The following is a 23,753-nucleotide window of genomic DNA, read 5'->3' as shown; positions in this document are numbered from 1 at the left end:
AGAAATCACCTCCACTCTGACACGTCTGCTTATCTACCTCACCAAGAGGTTACAGAAGATTAATTAGCCACAGGCTTTAACATTTTAGAATCCCCCAGAGGGAAGCATAAAGCAGCAATCTTTCTGGTTCCTGTTGCTGCCTCTCAGTTTTCCAATAACAAAATGATTTTCACTATCTTATCACTAATGAGCTGAAGAATGAGAACGAAATGAGTTTCAAATGTTAGGTGGCTCATAATGTTGTCACCAGCAATTAAAATAGAGAAAAACGCTAATTATAGCAACAGTGCTTAGAATTTATCTACCCCATGAAAGAACCTAGCAAATATAACCTCATCATTAATATCTTATTTGTACATGTAATGCCATTTTGTAATGAATTTTCAGATCGGTATATTGAGCAAGCAGGATAAACAATTTATTTAAAATGTGGGAAAATCTGTCTTAGAGACTCTGGACAGCGGCACTAGTATCATTAGTTTCCATCACATACCTTAACTTGAAATGGGTGAGACATCACTACAGCCCTGGTGTAACCTACAGCTGAGCTTTGTCAGGGTGCACAAAATAGGAGCCCTTTAAACTTGGTGTTGAATCTTCTGGTTTCCTCAGTATTTCCAGTGCCACTTGGGACCTAGGAAATATACGGGTCATCACATCTGCCCTAGACAACAATCTCTTGTTTGGATGGGAAGTCCATGACTCGAGTGAACTTCTGTGTTCACTGAGTGGAGAAAACATAAACCATCTCTTCGCTGATGGCAAGGCACCTCCTGGGTGACCCCTTTTAGGTCCCCTCTTGTATCCTCAGTGGAAAGCACATGCTGATCTCAGTGAACACAGGACTCTGCCCCCTTCACACAGGGAATCTGCAGAGATTTACAGCTTGGTCATCACCCTACCAAGCCACAGATCTGATTCCCGTCAGAATGGAAAGGGGAGAAGGGGGTCTTCATAGCTTGGATTAAGGAGGCCGATCGCTGGCTCATTGGTTACTTTTAGAAATGGCATCATCGGGAAAGTGAAACGGCTGTTCAGGTGTTCTGACTGTGTACTTGTTCTTACTCGGTGCTTCTCGAAAATGTGACCGTTCTGTTAATGGGGATCGAGATTAGTGTAGAGCTGGTTGCTGTCTCTCAGTTTTCCAATAACGAAATTTGATTTGCGTTGGCAGACATTGATACACTGCAGTATTTATGGCCTTCAGTGGTCAAAATTGGTCCAGTTGAGAACGATGATGATGAGCTTGCTACAAAGGGCCCATTCCTAGCAATTCATTTTTCTCATGATTTCGCTTTGCCCTTCCCACTAAATGCTGATTCAGGTGTTGTATGGGTGTGACTCTCTTGAGGGGTGAAACAGGTGCCCCTCAGTCTTGATCCATCTCGGGTACTTAGGTGTTTGGAAGAACAACCTCTAAAGGTTTCTGAAGCAGGACTTGCACCGGCACTAGGATTTCAGTCCTGCACTCAGCACCTGTCGGATCCTCACCTTTGGGACATCCCTTTAAAGTTTCTAAGCATCAGGCATTTCTTCTCTGAAATGAAAATGAAGGATGACCTCTTCTGTTTGTCATCATTAGATGTGATCATATATGTAAAGGCACTTGGATACATATGAAATAGTGTATAAAAGTAAAGAATTGGTTTTGTGCTTTGATTTCTCCAAAGGTATTTATGTGTAAAAGGCTGCCTTACATAGATACAACTTACATGTGTGTAGAAAGCTTTCGCCAACACATCCGGGGACTTGGATATCTTCTCTATATATAAAAGGTTAATATGCTAAGTGTCCATCTGAACGGTTGCTATGATGTGCACTGACCACGGGGCAGACGCTCAACGCAGGAGCTGCTGTAAGGTGCCAGGCCAAGGCGGTGTGAGTGGGGGGTCCAATTGCCCTGCGGATCACCCTGCAGACGGTGACCAGCAGCGGCAGCGGGGGCCCCCAGCTCCGATCGATCACCCTGCAGGCAGGATGGTGGAGCAGGTGAGGGGGCAGTGCCAGGCCACAGCAGAGTTCCAGGCTGGGCTGTGGGGCTGCGAGGCTGGGGGTGCAAGCTGGGGCCCAATTCCTGCAGGCCACCCTGAGGGATCCCACCCGTGCATGAATTCGTGCACTGAGCCTCTAGTTTTATAATATTGTCTATGCAATGACTAGTCTTGTTTACTTAGTGACTCTTTGTTACCTACTATGTGCCAGGGATTTTCTAGGTGCTGAGGATAAAGTAGTAAACAGGACAGACAAGGGCCTTTGCCCTTACGTGGTGTTTACCTTCTGAGGTTGTGGAGGCGGGGGAAGAAACACCATAAATATAAACAAGTAAGATGATTTCAGATAGCGGATGTGCTCTGGAGAAAGGAAGACAAGCCACTCACTAGGGAGTGAATGAAATAATGAGAATGTGTCAGTCATGTGAGGACCTCGGAAAATGGTTTTAGGTGGCAGGCTAGGAAGAGGGAAAGAGCTTGGGATATCTGAGAAACAGAAGTGGACAATGTATTTGGAACCTGAAGAGAAGAGAAAGAGAAGCAGCAACCAGATCACAGAGGCTCAAGGAGGCCATGGTAAGGAGTTAGGATTTATTCTAGTTGCTACGCGAGGCTGTTGGCAGGTTTTAAGTGTACCCTGTAGAGGGTGGGGCAAAAGTAGGCTTATAGTTGTTCTTATGGAAAATAATACAATAATTAATAAATAATGATACCAGAATAAACTCTGTTTTGCATACTCACAACTGAAAACCTACTTTTGCCCCCTCCCTGTATATTACCAAGCAGGGAAAACTAAACAGTTTTCAAAATCACAGATTTTTATTTTTTATTTTTAAAGCGATTACACTTCATCTTCACCCCTCTGCAGAATCTAAGAAAGAAGCATAGACCTCTAGAGGGCGCCAAAGGAAAACGTTTTCTGGCCAAAGCCACAAAGGTTCTTTCAGCACCTAAAGGGAAGGATAGCGCTCGGATTGTTAGGTGAAAGGTGACTCAACTCAGAAATTGTAGTTCATCTACAACTCCTCCCCAAACAGAAAGTTCGATGAACTTGGTTTGCATGCACCAGGACCTTGGCTTTCACAGTGTAGGATTGTTTATGATGAGGTGGGTGTGGGAAGACATGTTGGGGTTATTTTTAATCTCCTGCCATCTGGTAGTATTTGAGTAGAATATAAAACAAATATGGAGCCAAAATTTACTTTCTGGATTCATTTGGCATGAAAAGTGTCTCTATACTTAGAACTTAGAAAATATTCATCTTTTGCCACTTAGGATGTGTTTTTCCAAATACTATTCCAAGCCGACTGGATGAAAACTTTTGATAACGCGTCCTAAGGAAGGCTGGCGTATGAAAAAGCAGTAGCTTATATTAAATGGAGTTTTCTGCATGTGACCATGTAACTATGCTGTATTGTGAAAACAACCTATAGAGAAAAAAAAAAGAGATGGGAAAAGAAAGACATGAGGACAAAAGAAGAGGATGAGAAAGGGGAAAAGGGAGGAGGGGAAAGAGAGATCTGATGTTTAGATATGGTAACAAAAATGAAAAAAAATAATGAGAAAACTTGGAAGAAAGTGAGAGATTCAGTTCAGATCCATGTACAAACAGGATTGAGAAACACAGTTAAAATATAATGTTATACAATCCAAAATTGAATCTTTATCACATAGGGGTATTAAGGTTCCTGATCATTTTGATATAACATTCATTGTTGTCTTTAATTAGAAAAGTTCAGCTGGTCATCCCCTACTAACCGAGGCTCTCGTGGCTCCATCTCATGCCTGAGGACCATAGCCACGTACTTTACATACTCGTTGGTCTACACAGGGAGCCTTCGGAAAGCACTATAAACGCTGCCAACCAGATGACCAGCCTGAGCAACGAGGACAGAGCCATCAGAGAAGGGAGAGAATCCTAAATCGCCAGAAGCCCAGAAGGTCAGGCATGGGTCAACCACTCACACGGTGCCAGCGCTCTGCAAATCATGAGCAATTTTCAGAGGTGTTGTACCAGCTTATCTTGTGACCCATCTGTTCAAAGCTGGGCACCAGGAGAAGGAGTTTTTAGGCTTCAGGTACAGCAGGAGGGGCACAGAGCCCGGGGCTAGAGCAGGGACTCACCGAGCAGCCTGCACCTGTCACCAGCCTTCGATGGGGAAACACTTCCACTGACGTGATCCCCTCATCTTTATCCAGAAGCCCCCGAATCCAGTCTCCTGCCACCACCAGACATTTGGCAAAGAAAGTGCCAGACCATAAATTATCTATTGATTCTAATGAGCTGAGACAATAGAGGCACTGTCTACCTTCTCATTCACAGACAATGGGAACTTTGTTCACCTAAACACATCCATATTTAATAGGGAAAGAGGAATAAAGCGGGAGAAAGAGACCTGAAGGGTCAGGTTCCATCTAAATATTTCAAACCATCTGCATCAAAACGCCCCTTTTCAATTAAGCAAAAACTTGCTTTCTTGGTCAATGACACCCACCTCGGCCCCAATTCCCAAGGTTGACTGATTCAGAGACTTGGGGGTGGCTTTTGCAAAGAAGATATCATCAGCAGGTCCCCAAAGCAATCAAGAGTTCCCAGATAAATGTGTGTCATAGGATTGTCCGAAGTATGGGCTGAGATGCCATAAGTAGGATTCCAGCACCAGCAATTAGTATGTGCTTAGCGAACGTTGATTCCTCCGAGAATTGGGGACGTGGGGCCCGAAGATACACAGCAACCCAGCTCTGCATCCCAGAGTCCCTGAGCACTCCCTGCCGGGACTCTCGGAGAAAAGCTGGTAGGAAATGGGTCACCTTCTCAACTGGGTGCTTCTCCTCCCCCCTGCCTCCTGCTCCAGAGACTACTGACCCCCTGGGAGGTGTGCGGAGTAGGAAGACGCTGGAATACTCACAGAATCAGAATATTGGGGAGGGGGGGAGGGGGGCGGGGATTGACAGAAACTTTAGAGGTTTTAGTTCCAATTCCTCTAGGAAGAGAGAAATGCCATCCAGCAACACCCAGGACCAGGACCTCCCAGGTACAAGGCCCTGGGCCCACCCCAGGGAGGGGACTCAAGTGAGCAGGCCACCTGCCTCTCAAAACGCTATTCATTTTCACACAACCCCGGGGAAGAGCAAGGCAGGCAAGAGTTACCTGGTTGACGGCAATGACCGCCAGTCGGGGGATCACCACTTGGAGGACCACCTGCAGCAGCGACGTGCCCAGGCCGGCCAGGATGGCCCAGGTGAGCGGCAGCGGCAGCATGCTGTAGGTGGCGAACAGCGTGAAGAGCACGTAGCCGATGCCGTCGCCCAGGAGCCCATAGCCCAGGCCCGCGGCCAAGATCTGGGTGGTCATGGCCACCCAGGTGACCAGGCCGCTGTACTGCAGGTACGTGTGCGAGGTGGTGTCCTTCCTGACCACCACCAGGGCGCAGATGACCACCTCGATGCCGGTGAAGAAGCCCAGCAGGATGCCCTTGAGCGGGTCCATGGGGGCCGAGGCCAGGCTCAGGTGGAGAACCAGGAGCGTGAGCTTGGTCAGCACGTCCAGCACATTCATCACCACCTCGGATTTGCGCCTCTGGCCCAGGAAATAGCGCTGGTAGAGGCGCTCCAGATCCCGTGACTTGAAGGAGTTGCGCAGGGTGGGGAAAATCACCCCTCGGTAGCTGTAGCCCCCATTGAGGAAGAAATCCGAGTTGCTCGGGGCGCAGTCCAGGTGCAGGAACCCCAGGTCGCCCCCTCCCCCGCTGCCGCTGGCGCTGCCGCTCCCGCTGCGTTCAGGGAAGACTTTGGTGCCGCTGGTGCCGCCGTGCGCTCTCTCCGAGGTGCCCAGCGAATAGAGGGGCAGCGCCAAGTCGCCGGACAGCTGCGAGGCGTGGTGGTTGGGGCCTCCGCCCGCCGGGTCCGAGCCTTTGCCCGAGCCCCCGCTCCCGCCGCCGCCTCGGTGCCCGTGAATGAAGCGCTGCTCGGTGATGTGCCGCACCGCCGTCTGCCACAGCAGCCGCTGCGGCCGGGAGCCGCTCCCGCCGTCGCCGGCCGGGGGCGTCGGGTGGATGGTGTAGAGTTCCTCGCTGCCGCCGAGGCAGCGCACATCGGAGAGCTCCATGACGCCGGGCCGCAGGCAGGAGGCGCAGAGCCTGGGGGAGGGGGCTCCTGAAGACCCAAAGGCGGCTTCGGAGGAGCTTGGCTTGGAGCCCTTCGTCCCCGGCCGCCCCGTGGCAGGAGTCCGGAGCAGGAGGCCCCCTGCAGGTCAGGTCATAGTGTGCCGGGGGCAAAGGGCGCCTGGAAGATCGCCACAGACCCCCGCGTCCTTGCGCACCGCCCTCCCGCCAACCCGCGCAGCTCGGGCGAGCGGCAGCGGCGGCTGTTTGTCCGCAGAAGCCGCCGCGCTCCGGGCCACGCAGCCCCCTTCCCGGGCTCGGGCTTCCAGGCCGGTCCTCGGCTCCCGGTCTCGGCGCAGCCTTTGGTCTCCAAGAGGCTCCCGGGCGCCGCGCTTCTGCTGCGCGCCAGGCGGGTCCTGGCTGCGGCACTGGGCTCGGGACGCCCACGACTCGGCGGTTGCGGGGGGCTGGCCCAGGGTGACCGGCAGCGGCGACGGGTGCGAAGTTAGCAGCTGTGGCTGGAACGGAGACCTTCGGAGAACTCCATTTCGCGGGGATGGGGTGCCGGGGCGGAGCTGGGGGCGGGGGCAACGAAGGGGGAGGAATGGGGTGCCCGGCTGGCGGGTTGGAGAGGTGGCAGCCTCCGAGCTAACGAGTCACCAAACAGTTAATTTGGAGGAGGGGGTGTGCTGAGGCTCCCTTGTGGGCTCATCGTTCCTGGCTGTCTCTACTTCCTGAGCGAGGACTGACGGAGCAGGACTGGCTCTGGCCGCACGCATCCCTCCGGGCAGGGGGAGGGCTCAGGGTCCCAGCCGCCGCAATAAGACGAGGTCAGCCCGTCCAGCTGTGCTTGCGAGGAGGCGCAGCTCACGGTTCCCATGCCCTTCACTGCGCTCTCTGGAGTCCGCTCGGCCCGGAGCTGGGAGAAGCTGGAGGCGGGGGCCGGAAAAAGTGGGAAGGGCTCCAAAGCCAGCCGCTCGGAGAACGGAGAGAAGTCATCCGCGCGGATCCAAGGCAAGAACCGAGGCTGAGTGGGTGCTGCGGCGGAAGGTTTGGGCGAGGAGGGAAGCCCGAGGCCGCGGGGAAGTCAGAGATGCCTCCAGATCCAGGGCAGCGCCGGGAGCGCGCTGGGAGCCGGCGGCAGGCAGGAATTTGGGGACCTGTCAGATCGGTCAGACACCGGAGGAGCCTTCCACCCGCCCTCGCGCCAAGCCACGCCCCCGGAACCTGGGGGTAGGAGAGGGGGGCGGCAGGGACCTGGCACCCAGATCTTCCTGGACACCCCAGGTCTGGAAGGCGGCAGCACACGCCCAGCGGCGTGGGAGAGGACAGCTGCGGGCCGGGGCGGGCGGTGGCGCCCCAGCCGGGCCCCCTCCGCGGCTCCCGCGCTCCAGCTGGCGGTGCGGGCGGGCGGGCTCCTCCGCTCTTCTTTTTAGGGCTCCGGTCCTCCGCAGGTGCGCAGCCGGGACGCGCAGGCCGCTTTGCCCGCGGACTCCGAGAGCCCGGCGCGCGGGATGGAGGGTCTCCTTTACGCCCTCCCCACGGGGCTTTTGGTGAAGCCAACTTTCGGGCTCAAAAGCAAAATACCCCCAAGAAGCCGAAATTGTCGAGGCGGGCAGCTTCCTGCGGAGTTCTCACTCCACCGGTCCCGGGCGCTGGAAGGCGCGCCCCCGAGCGCCGAGCCCGCCAAGGTTCTCCCTGCGCCCAGGAGGGGTCGAGGAGGAAGACGCAGGGAAGGCGTTTCCACCGTCCGCTTTCCCGCCCGCTGGGCTCGGGCGCTGGGATGCGGACAAAACCCCTGGGATGCTCTGAGCGGCCCGAGGCGCTGCGGGCGGGCGCCGGGGGTCGGCGTCCACGCCTGCAGAGCGGCGCCCCGGGTGCCGAGCGCGCAGGGCTAGCGCGGCCGCCGAAGCCCTGTGGCCCAGCCGCGGTGGCCGCCACTTCTGCGTCTGTGGCTGCAGGCGGCGGGGCCCGGGCCCTGAGCACAGTCAGCTGATGGCCGATGACGTCAGGCTCCGGGCGCTTTCGCGCTCTCGTGAAGCCTAAATGACCGCCTCGCCGCAGCCCCTCTGCCCTCCGGAGCCACCGGCATAGAGAGACGCCCTCCCTCCGACTGCCTAGGGCAAGACTAGCTCTGGAGGGCCAGCCACGTATATTTGTGCCACCGTGTCCCAGAAATTCTTTCCTTGTTAATTCTTCCTTCTCCACGCACAGGATTTTGGTTTACACGCAGCACTGGCCTTAACACGGAGAATCCCAGAAGCGGGAAGAAGCCTGTAACGTTTCTCCACATCCCTGAACAGCGGATTTCTGGATGAACACATCCTGGGAACGACCCCTTGGACGCCAGTCCCTTAGAAGTGTATTCGCCCACCCAAGAAAGGCAACCACATTAAACACTCAATTTTAAATAGAAGGAAGGGTGATTCTGTTTTTAACCCAGTTGGTAAATTAATTTAACTGTAAAGATCTCCCAGAGTAGCTGGCCTATCCAATGGGGCTGGAAGTTAGGGCCAAAGCACACACCCCCTGCCCCCACCCCCCAAAAAAAAAAAACAACAACAACAACTCCTCCATTTTGTAGTTACCTAGATCTTAATGAAGCGATCCCAGGAATTATATCCCTGAGAAGGGAATGCTGCTTGCTTCTTTCTTCCTAAATTCCATGGACCTATCAGCCTCACCAGCTGTCTTGAAACTCAGATGGGCAGGAAGTTTCTTGACTTGAGGAGTGAGAGCAGAATGGGCCTAGGGCTGGGTGGGGAGGGAGGCAGGTCCCTGCAGACCCCAGAGGAGGTGTGTGTGGAGCTGTGTTCTCTCTCTGTGGGCACAGCCCCAAGTCGCCCGTGCTAATGACCCTATGAGTAAACTTGGCAGAGGAAAACACCTCTTTCTTTTCCCCATTCTTTCTCCTTGGGCGCCTGAGAACCCAGCCCGAATAAACGAGGGGCTGAATGCAGATGGAACTTTCCTATGAAAATCTTCCTCCTGGATGTATCCCAGGATGATTTATTTATTCAGCAGCAGCAGGAGGCGTGCCAAGGAGGGGGAGAGTGGACCCAATCAGATAAAATGAGTCAGGCTGGTGGATACGCAGAGCATGCCACAGAAGGAAACTCAAAGGGTTTCATGAATCAGAGGTTGAAACTAATGTGTCGGGGAGGAAGTACTGCATCTGGGCAGCTGACCTCGGAGCGCTCCTTTGCTGTCGGTGTTGTTAGAACAAGTTGTTTTACCATAAGGGCGTGGATGACACAATTAGATTCAAATGTTATTCTCCTTGTTGGGACGACACAGTGCCATTCAGCCCCCAACTCATTCTGTTTTTTGAATGACAGCATGGGCGCAGCACCAATATCCAGAGGCTTTGGGGCATATACAAACCTCCAAGTGATTGTCACTTAAAAGGAAAGGTGTCAACTCACACTGCTCTGAGGCCGCATGGACGTCTCATCACGCTTTCCTTTATTCCTGCATTATTATGGCCAGGGCTCTCCTCTGTTCCAGGGACAGGATTTTGCCATCTTGGTGCCTCTTGTATCCAGACCCTTCCTCTTGGAATTTCCCTTCATCCCCCCCTTCTCCATTGTCCTCCCTCCAAACACCACCCACCTCATCCTTCAAGGCCTTAGCCATGTCGTCTGCAGGAAGCTTTTCCTGATACCCCCAGTGAAATAGACTTCCTTCTCTGTTGTCCAACAGTCTGTTCTGGGTACTTGTAGAATGGCCCTCCATACCAGGATCTGCTTACCCATTTGGGTCTCACCCCTCCCCATGAATCTCTCCTGAAGGGTGAACACCTTCCTTTAAGATCTTTATAAATATCCCCTTTATCCATCCCAGCAATTCTCTGAGTTAGATCCTTCTCTACTTCTTCTTATTCCCATTTTACTGACTACAATACTGAGGCTCCGGGTGGCTAAGGAACTTGTCCAGGATCTTCTGATTAATAGACAACATAATTCCATCAACTACATGTGGATCCTATAAACCTAGCATCTGTGAGCGTTACAAAAATGCCGCCACACGCAGTCAACCAATGTTGACCCAATTTAAACAGAACCGATGGAAATGAAAATGTCCAATATATTTTGAGAGTCCACGTGCCAGTGAAATAAGAGACTTCTGAGATATTTCGGCAGAGAAAGGGAACAGAACTCATTCTTAGAGGAGAGGGTGTCTGTTGGCTCAGTTCAAGCTGTAGGCACTATTTCTACAGTTTGTGAGGAAGCAGGTTTTCACATATTGCGTTGAACCAAAAAAATCGATTGGGTCTGCTTTTCTTCCTGTGGGGGGTGGTTAGTGGGGAAACACCCTTCTGCCTCACTGGAAACGAATGTGTTTGTTTTGTGATGTTACTGAGCACCACCAGCCACATTGACGGCAGATCTGCTCAAGAAAAGGAAAATTGTTTTCCCCTCAGGTGCATACTTGACTTCCTCGGTCAACAATATTAAAATGGGGATCCACATTTTGTAAGAGCTGTGCCTTCTGCAAAGCACCCGTAGGAGCCCTGATGCTCACCGAAGACATGAAATATTCACATGTCAAAGAAAAGATGGACTCAGTTCAGGAAGGGGACCTGAAACCAGAGGGATCCTGTTTCCAAAGGGAAGGAGGGTGTTGGTGACAAGGCAGCTTCCAGGGCTGGAAGTCCTTAAAGGAAAAGCAGGTGACATTTGCAGGGAGGGGAGGTCTGAGATAGTCTCACCCTATGGGCACACATAGAGAAAACAAAGGAGATGATAACTACATGAGGCGGCGGGTTTGTTCATTAGCTTGATTGTGGCCATTGACTCACACTGCGTAAGTTTACCAAAACATCAAGTTGCCCCTAACCAGTGCACTTTAAATGAACGAATTCAGCAACGGAGCAGGATACAAAATGCACACACAGAAATCAATGGCGTTTTTATATACCAATAATGAGCTCTCAGAAAGAGAAACTAAAAAATCAATCCCATTTACCAATGCAACAACAACAAAAAAATCAAGATACTTAGGAATAAACTTAACCAAGGAGGTAAAAGACCTGTACTGGGAAAACTACAGGATGTTGAAAAAAAGAGATAGAGGAAGATATAAACAAGTGCAAGAACATACCGTGTTCATGGGTTGGTACAATCAACATCATTAAAATATCCATACTACCCAAAGCAACCTATAGATTCAGTGCAATCCCTATTAAAACACCAACCGCGTATTTCACAGATCTACAACAAACACTCTAAATACATACAATTTTAGTTTTGATTATGTCTCAGTAAAGCCGGGGGGTGGGGGAGGAAATGCCTGCCTGACCTGGAGCCCTGCTTTTAGGAAATACCAAAGCATTCACTGCTTTGACACAACTCCAGGAAAAGTCAGTGAGTGGCTGAAGTAAGTAGAGCTCACCCATGACACGAGTCTGTGAATTCCAAACTTTGGACTCCCATTTCCTCTGGAATGCAGTCCCATGTACAACAGAGGCAATAAAATGTATCTTACGTCTATCTTGTATTTCCTTTGCCTTGTAAAATGCAAGAGGAAAAAAGCCTTTGTATACCTTCTGGATCTTCACAGGAACTAGTTTAAATTAGCTTCTGGTGCCTGGAAGGAGAAGTGAGTCTCCTCAGTGAGAAAACAATCCCGAGACAGTATATTTATACACAGAATTCATCAGTCAGGCAAGTCGGGGAGAAATCTCCAAGGGAGACAGAGACACATTCTGTTCTTCTGAGAAGATGATGCCCTTGTCTCTGGTTTAACCACTAGTAGAGGGTGACGTCACCCAGGGAGCCTTCACTTACTGAAATCACGGGAACACACACTCACACATACACGTGTGTGCGCGCATGTGTGCCCAGCCCATTAGGGCAGCGGTCACCAACCTTTTGGACCTCATGGACCACCAGTGGTCCGCAGACCACCGGTTGGTGACCACAGGATTAGAGGAGCCATTAGGATCTAGCTAAAATAAGTAGTGATGGAAAATAAAGGGTTTCCAGCTAGTTCACCATCTCACCAAATCTTCTTTTGACCATGGTTTAAGATCTGTTTTTAAAGATTTGACACGCATATGAAGCCTTGGAGAGAAATGATCACCCTCAGTGGGAAGCAAAACAGATCATTTTTCTCTATTCTCTTGCAAAACAAAACAAAACAAAAACTACCTGATTGCTATTTCAATACCGAAAAAGTTCTTATTTTTTAAAATATGTCACCCTATTACTGTCCCCCTTCCCCCAGCCCAGATTTTTTTTTTTTTTTGGGGGGGATCTAGTTAGGATATTTTGGCTAAAATATATAGGTAACATTATAATAGAAATATACTTATATGAATTTACATGGACACATAAGTGGGTTTCAGTTCATTGAGTGTGAAAGAAACGTAAGTCTTCACCTTTCAAAAATCAGGGTATTTCTGTTTTCACCCAGTTGGAGAGACACTTAACTCAAATCCTTCCTGAGGCTTTCATCTGTACCCTCCCGATCCCAGTTAGATGCCATAGTGATGTGGTGCCCAGATCGGGGAGCGGGGGGTATACACCTATACCCAAGCATGACCCCTGGTCTTGGGCTGTCCATTGGCAAATGGTCCCACTCCAGGTCCCACTCCAGCTCAGCACCGAGGCAGTCAGCCTTCGGTCCTGCTCACTCGGTCCCCATTGCCCTCTGCCTTGCTTCCTCTCCACACAGATAGGAGAGTCTCCACAGGCCTGCCTTTGGGCCCAGGTGCTTGACTTGCTGGCCTCCTCCAAGGCACTGCTGGGAAGCCGTGGCTTCGGACGCAGTAGCTCTGTGTGTTTCTCTGTCTCTCTGTGTTCCCTTCTCTCTGCCTCTCCCTTTGTCTCCTCCGCCCCAGCTTGGCAGCATCTTCTTAGTCTGGTGACAGTCCTTGCTTTATGTTTCTTCTAAGCCCGGCTGATTATGTCCCGTGCACTCCGTTTCTCTCCGCATTTTCTTACTCCCTGTAACTCTAAGACCTTGAAGATCTCCTTGGGGATTGTGATTTTTGTGAAAACAGAAGATGGAAAGATGACGTTTGCTTCCTGTTTCTCCTTCCTGGAGGTGATTTAGAGAGAGCTGGAATGAAGGGAGGGAAAAGGGGAGCCCACAAAAAGCAAATCGCAAAGTTAACATCTCAGAACATGACCCACAGACACTAAATGCACGAGATGCACACGTCCCGGTCAGTGGGGTTTGCTCTGTTGGCTCCAACCAAATCGTAGGTTGTGAAATCAACTTGGGGGTCACCACTGGCATTTAAAAAGTAAATTAATTAAGGAGAGTAAGGAAGACTCATAAGGATAATTATGTCTTGCTACTCTATACCAAGGCATTCTTCAACAGCCAGATTCTTCTCTCTGAGGAACAGAAAAAAGTTTGATAAAATTTTAGGAAAAGACCTTATCAAACTCTTGATATGACATTATCTGAAATTCACAAATCAGAACGTGCAATTTAACATGGTATTTCTTATATCCAGCTTGATATTTGAACTCTCATTACCCAATCAGAATCTACTAGGTCTGGATAACATGAGACACGCGTGCATGCGCGCGCGCGTGCGCACACACACACACACACACACACACACTCGGTACTGGCCCCAATTTACAGTGGATTTCTTAATGCAGATTGCAGTAAAAAAAATGTTTGGAATTGCCTGGTCTAGTCCGAGATTCTAACTGGAATCATCACCTGAGGCTGTGGTTTAGTGAAAAGGGGATTCTGTAGTCAGCAGGACTTATTCTTAGCTCTGACTTTGCAAGGTGCTAGCTCTGTGACCTTGACCAAGTTACTTAAAAATTTTCAGCTTTCATAATATGGAGGAAATAACCACTTGGCCAGGTTTTGTGAAGCCTAAAGGTAATTCATCTGAAGCACCCGGGATGGTTTGGTGCATCACAGAAAAATGCCCCGTCCTCTCCCAAAACAAGGCCTATGAACTACTGACCAAGGAGATCACAACTTTCTTCTCCCCTCCCGCCCCCGCCTCCCCCCCACCTCCGCACTGCAGCTTTCCTATTTCTGGCTGCATCCTCTCACCCAGATGTTTCAGTGGCTGGAACATGTCTCTCTCCTTGTAGTCTGCCTCCTTTCTCCAGCTGCTGGGAGCATTCTAAATTTAAAAATATGATCATGTCACTCTTTTTTTTTACTCATGCAAAAAAAGGGTGGGTAGGAAAGAAGGTAGGATAGAAATAAGGGAGGAAATAAAGAAACAAGGAAAGAAAAAAATAAGTGATAAGAGAGAGGAAGGAGAGATGGAGCGGGCGGGAGGAAGGGTGGCAAAGGATTTAAAAGAACGTGATAATGAAGGAGAAAAGGAAGGAAGAATAGGAGGGCTGGGAAAGACAGGAGGGAGAGAAGGGGGAAGGGTAACCTGCACTTACTCAGCGTGAACCTGGCACATCCACATACTTTATTGTATTGAATCCGCACCACCACCCGGTCAGGTAGACGTCTACTAGTATACCCCCATAGGACAGATGAGGAAACCGAGGCCTCATCAAGCCCACGCAGCAATTCCTCTGCGTGATTCAGACATGGGACATGGTGTCAGCAGAGGCAGTAAAGTCCATGTGCTTGCCACCGAATCACAGGAGGAAAGATGCCCAGAGGTGCCATAGAGAATGAGTGGGGACTGGGAGGAGTCAGGCAAGACAGGGGACGATCAGAGACGGGACACAGAGTAGCCCGAGTTAGGATCAGAGGAACCATCTGGCGCCCTTTGTCTTCATTACCGCTGTGGATACTCCCTGACGACCGCGCACACTAATAGGCAGATTGATTAATTAGACGTGAGTGTACTCCTTACAAGCCCCACGGGGATTGCCAACAAACAGCGTCTAGACATGGTGGCTGTGGAACCCGGAAGGAGGTCGCCACAGATAAAGCTCTGTTCTTTGGCCTCAATTCCTGGGGAGGCCGGCGGCTCCACAGCAGGATCTGGTTATGACTTCTCCATGTGCCCCGAGCCTAGGACCCCACCGACTTCCTCTGGGTGGCTTGGAGTGGGTGCAGGGGCCCTGAGTGGGGTCCCAACATAGGAGGCCCCTTTGTCTCTGGCCCTCAAATTGACAAAGGACCACAGATCTAGCCTTTGCCATTATATCTCCCTGAGGTTGTCTACAAACCCTTCTGTTAAGATCATCAGTGAGGTCTGGAAAGTGCCGCAATTCATGCCTGAGGAATGAGGGTGAGCAGCTTGGGAGAACACTTTAGAGAAATGAGATGATGCTCTTGATGGCACAGAAGACAGTCTTTTCTGGGAAATTCGGGCACTAGTGACTCTGAGTAGGAAAGTTATTCAGGAGAGGACCACTTCCAAAGTTTCAGGAATTTATTTCCCAATTTATGTCACCTATATTTTCTTTTTGTGTATTTCTAAGTGTGATATCTGTTAAAGTCTATATTTTGCTATGTTTTGAAATGCTCTTTCAGTAAGTATAAATTCAAAATTCTGGGTGATAAAAGCATTCTTTATAGTGTTATCAGTAGCATTTTGCCTTTCTTAGTGATGTATTAAATAATGGAGTGTCTTATGATTAATGGTGTCTGATATTCTAAGAAATACAGTATGCTGTGGTGATAATTAACTAGTGACTTACAGCAGGAAGGGGTCTTAGAGACTCACACCCTGATATTTTAAGGGGTGAGGCACAGAGAGGTTAAAGGGGTTGCCTGCCAGGACCAGCACCCAGGTCTGTCCTTCACTCACAAAGTCCTGATGCAGGATCTGGTTTCAAATCCTGACTTCCCTGGGCAACTCTGTGCCTTGGCCACGTAACTCAAATTCCCTCCATTTTAGTATCCTCATTTGAAAATTGGGAAGAATAACAATACAATAATACCTATTCCAAAAGATATCTATGTGACATCTCTGTCACAGGTAAGCATTTATTTTTACTAGTGGCCCTGTGCACGAATCCATGCATGAGTAGCTCTCTGCCGCACTGTAGCTCACTGCCCGGCCCTCTGGCTGATCAGTTGGTCGTTACCATCACGGCGTAACAACCATTTGCATATTACCTCTTTATTATATAGGATTTTGCAGTGTTAGACTTCATCTTTTGGGGAAAATAAACCCCTCCCTCCTCCCTCCCTCTCTCTCTGTCTCTCTCTCTATCTTTCTGTCTCTCTCTCTCTCTCTCTCTCTCTCTCTCAAAATAAAAGGTTTTCTGTTGTTGTCGTGAATTAAGAGCAAACTCTTACCGGTTCTGGCAAGGGGAGTTGGAGAGTGCCCGGTGGACCTGTGTGATAACATCAAGTGAAACCTGGTCTGGGTGGGGAAGAAAATGAGTTCCTCTGGGGAAAAGGGGTTGAAGGCCAAGACCTGATGAAGGGAAGGAACTTTGCTGCAAAGGTGAGCATGCAGGGGCTGTGGGTTCCAGGGGCTGTGGCTGGAATGTTATCGTGGCCCCAACGCTCTTGATTACTAGTCGCAAAACGGAGTTTCAGGAAAACTTAGTGACTTGCTCACAATCACTAACTAGCTCCTAGTGGAACCAGTAGGGTTTTATTTTCGGGGGAGGTGACAAAGCTCCTCTGTATAAATGGCCCTGACCAGGGGTCCTCAAACTTTTAAAACAGGGGGCCAGTTCACTGTCCCTCAGACCGTTGGAGGGCCGGACTATAGTTTAAAAAAAAAAACTATGAACAGATTCCTATGCACACTGCACATATCTTATTTTGAAGTAAAAAAACAAAACGGCAAAAACACCCGCATGTGGCCCGCGGGCCGTAGTTTGAGGACGCCTGGCCCTGACTCCTAACTTGAAGGCAATATAAATGCACAGACAGCCGTCTCCTCCACCCCAAACACAGGTGGTTAGCACCAGCGACTACAGGACTTTACATCTCCTGACATTTCTAAATAGTGGTTAGTGTTGTGTGCATGTCCCCCTGCCCACGTCACCTAAAGCTTGCATCTTTTTATGTCATTGTTTTATTTTCTTCTTTCTTTCTTTCTTTTTTTTTTTTTTAAGGGTTTTATTGATTTTAGAGGAAGGGAGAGGAGAGAGACATATAAACATCGATGAGAGAGAAACATCAATCGGCTATCTCTTATACGCCCCTACTGGGGATCGAGCACACAACCCGGGCATGTGCCCTGACCGGGAATCAAACCAGCGACCTCCTGGTGAAATGAGTGGCACTCAACCAACTGAGCCACATGGGCCGGGCTCTTTTCTTAACTTTCAGTGATAATCCGAGTGGCATTTTACATCCGGGAAGACACACAGTTCCTGAGCAGCATAGTGCTAATCCATTGAGCGACATAAAGAAATGAAGATGAAATTCTAGAATTTTAGAGTTATGTGGCCACATGCATACTGTTAGTGCATGGTTTTGGTTTATAGAAGAATAACCCGCAGATTTTCAGTGATGTGCCTAAGGCCCCGTGAAAGATAATTGAGAAATTTAGTTCTCCTGATTCATATTTTTAAGTTATTCCTGGGCAGAAAAGCTTAACAAGAGAAATAGAGGAGGTTTCTTTCCTTGGAAGAACCATTTAACCGCTTCTAAGGGACATTACCAGTGGGGTTGTAACGGACCCCGATGTCCACTTGATGACTGCTCACCACACGAAAGCTGCAGCTCAGTGATGCTGAACCCTCCAACCTGCTGAGCGCGGTGGAGCAGGGGTGAACTTCACTTGGACTGATCGGTCTCTGTGGTGTTACTTGGATGCAATTGCATCTTTGGCCATTATTTTCAACCGACATATAGCATGCTCCATCGACTCACGTTCACCTTTCATTCAAAAGCTCAGTTTTGTCCTCACCAGTTAAAATGACCATATTGTGTAGGTGAGTTCAGAAGGTAGAGCCGTATTCCACTGCGTGACAGAGCAGATACTTGTGGACACGCCACGGCTTGCTTATTGGACCCATCACCACCCGTTTGGGAATGCCAGCACGCCTGGTGTGCTAACCCTGGGTTTGTGAGTTTCTCATATACACACACCCTTGCTTTCCTCTTACCGATGGTGGAAGAGGTTCTTTAACTAGAATTTTCCAGAATAAGGTTTGAATGGGATGGATTGCTGGGGCCCTTTGTCATATTGACCTCTGTAGGTGCCAGGATCCTGTGACCGTTGGCTGCACAGACTCATGGGAGCTTTGGGGCAAAGAGTGGGGGCTGATGACTGAGGTCAGGTGGGGCCACTGCAGGTGGTGGCCGGAATTAGCAACGCTGGTTCTTCTGTTTAATGCGAAATGTGGCCGGGAGCCCTGTACTCAGGGCGCTGTTCAGCCCTCTGTGGCCAGATGACTATGGATTTGAGGGAGAAGTTCATGCTCTGGCTGCTCTAGGAGCACAGCCTGCAGGCCAGGGGTTGGGGTGGGTAGGAGGCGGCTTCTGCAAGGTCTGGGAGCCACAGTTCCAGGGCCAGCACGAGTCTCTGTTTTCACAGATGTTGGCCACTTCTATTCTATTTGCTGATGTGCTCTTTTATTTATTTTTATTTATATATTCTTAGCTTTTTAAAAAATATAGTTTTTTATTGATTTCAGAGAAGAAAGGAGAGGGAGAGGGAGAGAGAGAGAGAAACATCAATGATGAGAGAGAATCATTGACTGGCTGCCTCCTGCACGCCTCCTACTGGGGATCAAGCCCGCAACCTGGGCCTGTGCCCTGCCCTGGAATCCAAATGTGACCTGAGGTAGGTCTACGGTTCATAGGTTGAGGCTCAACCCCTGAGCCATGCCAGCTGGGCTTGATGTGCTCTTTTAAGGACATTTATCTTGTAGTCTTTTAGTTGGAGAGGACAGTACCTTAACCCTTTGCACTCGCTTGCTTTTTTCTCGATTCCTTTATTCTACTCGGGATTTAATTTTTTTAAATACCCCAGATTTTACAAAGCGCGGCAGTAGAATAAAAAACTGGAGTTTCTTTTCATACAAACTTATTTATTTGGATTTTTTTATATTTCAAATTATTGATACATTCAATACAATTTGACATACGAGCTGCTACCGATGCTAACCGTGTCGAGTCACACTCGACATCGAGTGCAAAAGGTTAAGAGTTCAGGTATGTTCTCAAACAAGAATTCCTGCTTTGTTTTGAAACACTCTATTTGAAAATGTTTGATTGCATATGAAATCCATTCATTCATCACAAGGAATTTCTTTAACACTTTTGTCAATGAAAGAAGAGAAAGATCTTTTTGCTTCTGTAAATTTAATTTCAGCGGTCGCAAATTTTGAATGGTTGAAAAGTGCTTTCACGTTTTATTATCTCCTTCTTGTACAAAGATGGTTTTTAGTTGTGATGACTATTAAAACTTTGAAAAGAGCCTCATTAAAAAGTATTAATCAGAAATTGTGCGGGGCCAATTCCAGCATAAAATCCACTATAAAAGTTATCATCAAGAAGCGAATTCAAATGGCCTATTAGAATTTTAATGGGATTTTTTGGGGTGTTTCTCACAGGTTGAATATTTAATATGTTTCACAATGCTCTCTATTTTCTTTGATCATAGTTATATTTTATAAGAAAATTTAATGAACTCTACTACAAGCATTATTAAATTTTTCTCTACTACTAGCATTTAAGTATCATATTTCCTGTTACATTAAAAGAAAAAAAAATCCCACACTGTGTTGGGATGCACTCCATAGTCCTTTTATAATTTCCTATTGTTGTAATAATAATGGTCACTTGTTACAAGTGATTTACAGATTATTTGAAAAGAAAGCTCTCATTGGCTTTCGCAACAACCTGGTGAATAAGGCTGATTGTGTTCCATCTTTGTAAGGATGAGGACAAGGAAGTAGTGCGGTGAAGAGGTTTGCCTACCTCGGTGCACACTGTGAATGGCCCCTCCCATTTGCTCCTGTCCCGTGCTTTGCACACCCAGGCAGAGTTCCTCAAGAAGAGATGCGTCTCTCCATCCAAAATTAAGATGATGTTATTGATGATGGTGTTGGTAATGGTTAATATGCTTACCATCTTTATTTTTATGTTTTTTTATTTTTTTATTTTTTATTTATTTATTTTTTTTATAGCTCGAATTTCAGGGCCTTATTCTTTTTTTTTTTTAAATATATTTTATTGATTTTTTACAGAGAGGAAGGGAGAGGGATAGAGAGCTAGAAACATCGATGAGAGAGAAACATCGATCAGCTGCCTCCTGCACACACCCCCCCACATGGGGGATGTGCCCACAACCAAGATACATGCCCTCGACCGGAATCGAACCTGGGACCCTTCAGTTCGCAGGCCGACGCTCCATCCACTGAGCCAAACTGGTTTTAGCAATTTTTATGTTTTTTTAAATGCATAATTCCAGAAACCCAGGCAGTTCATCTTTTCTTTTTTAAAAAAAGATAACCAGCCTTTTATTTTGTTCTATTTTTAAATTAAATTCATTGGAGTGACATCGGTGATTAACATTGTTTATGTTTCAAGTGTATAGTTCTATAATGCATCATCAGTGTGTTGCATTGCGTCATAAGGGAGCTCTATTCTTAATTTTTTGAGGAACCTCCATACAGTTTTCCATAGCAGCTGTCCCAATTTTCCTCCCCACCGGCAGTGAGTGAGGGTTCCATTTCTCCACATCCTCTCCAACAATTGTTATTTCTTGTCTTGTTGATAATAGCCATTCCAGCAGGTGTGAGGTGGTATCTCATCGTAGTTTTGATTGCATTTCTCAAGTAGCTTGTGAAGTTGAGCATCTTTTCATATATCTGTTGGCCATTTGTATGTCTTCTTGGGAAACATGTCTGGTCAGGCCTTCGTGTTAATAGGTTACTGAACATTAGGAGGAGAAAAGAAAGAAGAATCCTTCTGCTTGAGTAGTGGAACACCTGACTGCTAGGAAAGAGAGCCGCACCATGCGTCAGAGAGGGTAAGGAAAGGTCCGCCACCTGGGAACGTGTGAAGCGATGTGCCCAGAACAAACACAGTCCAAGCCACAGGTAACCCACAGTCTCCGGGACGCGTGTGACAAGGTGTAAAACGAGGATTATCATCACATGCAGCTCCACTTCTTCCCGGCTCTGTCCCGCCTGTCATTGTAAGGTGTCCTGTCATCATGAATCATCCATCAGGTCTTTCTGCCTTTTCTTTCAACCCCGCTGTTACTTCCTCAGTCCAGGTTACAATCGCTTTTTAATTGGTGTCCCTGTCCTTCCTTTGTTCATTCTCTTCTTCACTGTCAGCGTGTTCTTCTGGCGATATTAATCTGGGTAACAATTTAACACACAGCAAATCTGCTACCCCCCTCTGGTAGCTTCCTATTGGTCTTAGGGTTAAGACAGAAATCCCCAGCATGTACTCCAGGCCTTCCCTTTACCCAGACTCGGCCTTTCTCTCCTTCTTTGCCTGCCCCAACTATCACCTTCATCCTATGCACCTCCTCGCTGCCCATGGGGCCCTGCCCAGCCACAGCCCCTTTGTCTCTGTTTTCCCTTCTCCTCCCTCCTCACCTCTATCACTTCTGTTCATTCTCAACATCTCCACTTCATTGTTATATCCTCAGAGAATCTTTCCCTGAACCCCTGATTTAGTCAAGACTCCTATCACAGGCTCGGAGAAGATGGCAGAACTTTTTCTTGCTTGTGCTTTACATATTTGCCATTTTTCATTTATTTGGCAGTTATTTGCTTAATGTCCATTTTTCCTGCCAGACCATTTGAAATAGGACTATGCCCCCTTTTTTTTTTTGGCTCACCCTTATGGCTCCAGAGCCCAGAATTGAGCCAGTAGAAATGCTCAGAACATTTCAGCTGCTGTTTAACATTAATTTTTTAGTGGATCCCGTCTGTATAATTGGTGTTTTCAGTCATTTGCCCCGTTTCTGACTGTGGCTCCTACCATTTCTGCAGTGGTCAACAGTGACTGTCTCCATCCCTGCGTCCTAGCGCTGCCTCCCCAGGGCCAGAGCCAGGCTCCAGCATGGCCTACATGGTGAGGTCTGTGGTCGCGACAGAGCCCAGGTCTGACCCCACCAGAACCAAGAGGTTCTGGCTTCCCGAAGAGGCTGGCGGGAGAGGCTGGGTGGAGTTGATGGCCGGGGGCAAATTTGGACTGGGAGAGTCAGGAGACAGGAAGGAGCTGGGAGATAAAGTGCTCACCCTTCTTCTTTCTGAGGCAGTGAGACGTGACGGCCCCTTGGGCTTTTCCAGGGACATCCCTGTGACCACCAACCCTCTCTCTTTACTTGCGGCTGAATCTTGACCAGGAGAGGAGTGCCCACTTTATATTGGTTTTCCCTGCGCCCCTCTCGCTCTCTTCCCTTTTGTTCCTCTCTCTTGTGCCTGGCATTACACCCCCATTAAAAGTTAGCAGTTCCAGTGTGGCTCAGTGGTTGAACAGGAGATCATGGTTCCATTCTGGTCAGGACACATGCCCGAGTTGCGAGCTCCACCCCCAGTTGGGGGCATGCAGGAGGCTGCTGATCAAGGGTTCTCTCTCATCATTGATGTTTCTATCTCTCTCTCTCCCTTCCTCGCTGAAATCAATAATAATATATATATATATATATATATATATATATATATATAATTTTTTTTTTAAAGTTAGCAGGTAAGATTGGCCTTCAACTGTTTCAAGGAAGCCCAGGCTTAGATAATTCCCCCTATTATTTTAAGCACCATATGCTTCTAGTCTAGGGCCATCAATCTAAGCAGTCAGAAGATGTGAGACCTCAATCCTGCATTTATGAGCTAGATATTTGTTGCGGTCATACCAGGGGCTAGGCTCCGTGTGGGCCTCGTAGGTCCAAAAATGCCCAGACAGTTAGTTCTTCCTGAGCTTCAGGGTCACTTTTGAGATGGGAGAAGGGGAAGCCGATGTGTAAACAAGGCTGAGGAGATGGGTGTAAGCGTTCAGTGAGGAAATACCCATTCCCTTCAGGAAGAGAGCAATTTCTCCAGCAAACAAGGCGGGTCAGAGAGGGAGAAGGCTCTGCAGATGGCGGGAGGAACAGGCACACAGACGTGATGAGGACAATGATGATACATCCGGGGAAACCGCCAGCGTTTATTGGGATGAAATGAAGCCAGGAAGGACTTTGGGGTCAAAGCTACAGAAAAACATTAGCTTTGCACTGTGGTCTGGCAACCCCACTTCTGAGAAGCACAGTGGAGAAGGAAGCGTCGCAATCCAATGAAGTGATGGTGGAGGGACCTGGTATAAACGAATTATTTATTCCCGCCTCCTTTTTCTAGAAGGATCTCGGGCCCTTTGAGCTGCCTCCGTCCAGAAATAGGAAGAGTGAGAGTTGATAGAGTCGTAAACAGTGGCATTTGGGGATGAGGGAGGACACTGGCGGGGTATATTTGTCCGTAGACACTCAGCGAGTGAAGTGGCAGAGCTAACAGAGTTGATTGACACCCGGAGCAGAGCTGTTTTTGGCACCTCCTTCTGTCCTAAGCCAGAATTATTTTTAGTGATAACCGTGATATGGGACGGATATATTTTATTTATGAACTAAACTTTGCAGTTTCCCAGTAAAAATATCATACTTTGCATTTCAAACCCTGTCTCGGCCTTTAAACTTTTGCACGGAGATAAGCAGGCTGAGTAGCCCCACAGAATGGCGCTCTGGAGCCAACGCAGTTCTTCCCCTCTGCCCTCACTGTTTACTCTCCACCTTGGGTTAAATAGAGGACTCCCCCCCCCCCCCCACCCCACAGGGGTTGTGGATATGAGCGACACC

The 23,753-nt window shown here is 48.5% G+C and overlaps 1 protein-coding gene and 1 long non-coding RNA gene across 2 annotated transcripts in view; one reads left to right on the top strand and one right to left on the bottom strand.

Annotated features, from left to right (window-relative positions):
- The window catches only part of ADCY8 (adenylate cyclase 8), a 141,830-nt gene extending 135,731 nt beyond the window's left edge, over positions 1–6,099 (bottom strand). The window contains exon 1 of the mRNA XM_008159467.3: positions 5,143–6,099. Within this exon, the coding sequence (XP_008157689.2) occupies positions 5,143–6,099 (957 nt within the window). The remainder of the gene's footprint in view (positions 1–5,142) is intronic.
- LOC114228973 (uncharacterized) overlaps positions 1–23,753 on the top strand; it is a 331,688-nt gene that overhangs the window by 200,764 nt on the left and 107,171 nt on the right. The gene's annotated exons all lie outside the window — the stretch shown is intronic.

The sequence above is a fragment of the Eptesicus fuscus genome, chromosome 19 (assembly GCF_027574615.1).
Source record: "Eptesicus fuscus isolate TK198812 chromosome 19, DD_ASM_mEF_20220401, whole genome shotgun sequence".
In the NCBI taxonomy this organism is placed as follows: Eukaryota; Metazoa; Chordata; class Mammalia; order Chiroptera; family Vespertilionidae; genus Eptesicus; species Eptesicus fuscus.
Note: the sequence above shows the minus strand (reverse complement) of the source record. Positions and strands in the feature narration are given on the sequence as shown.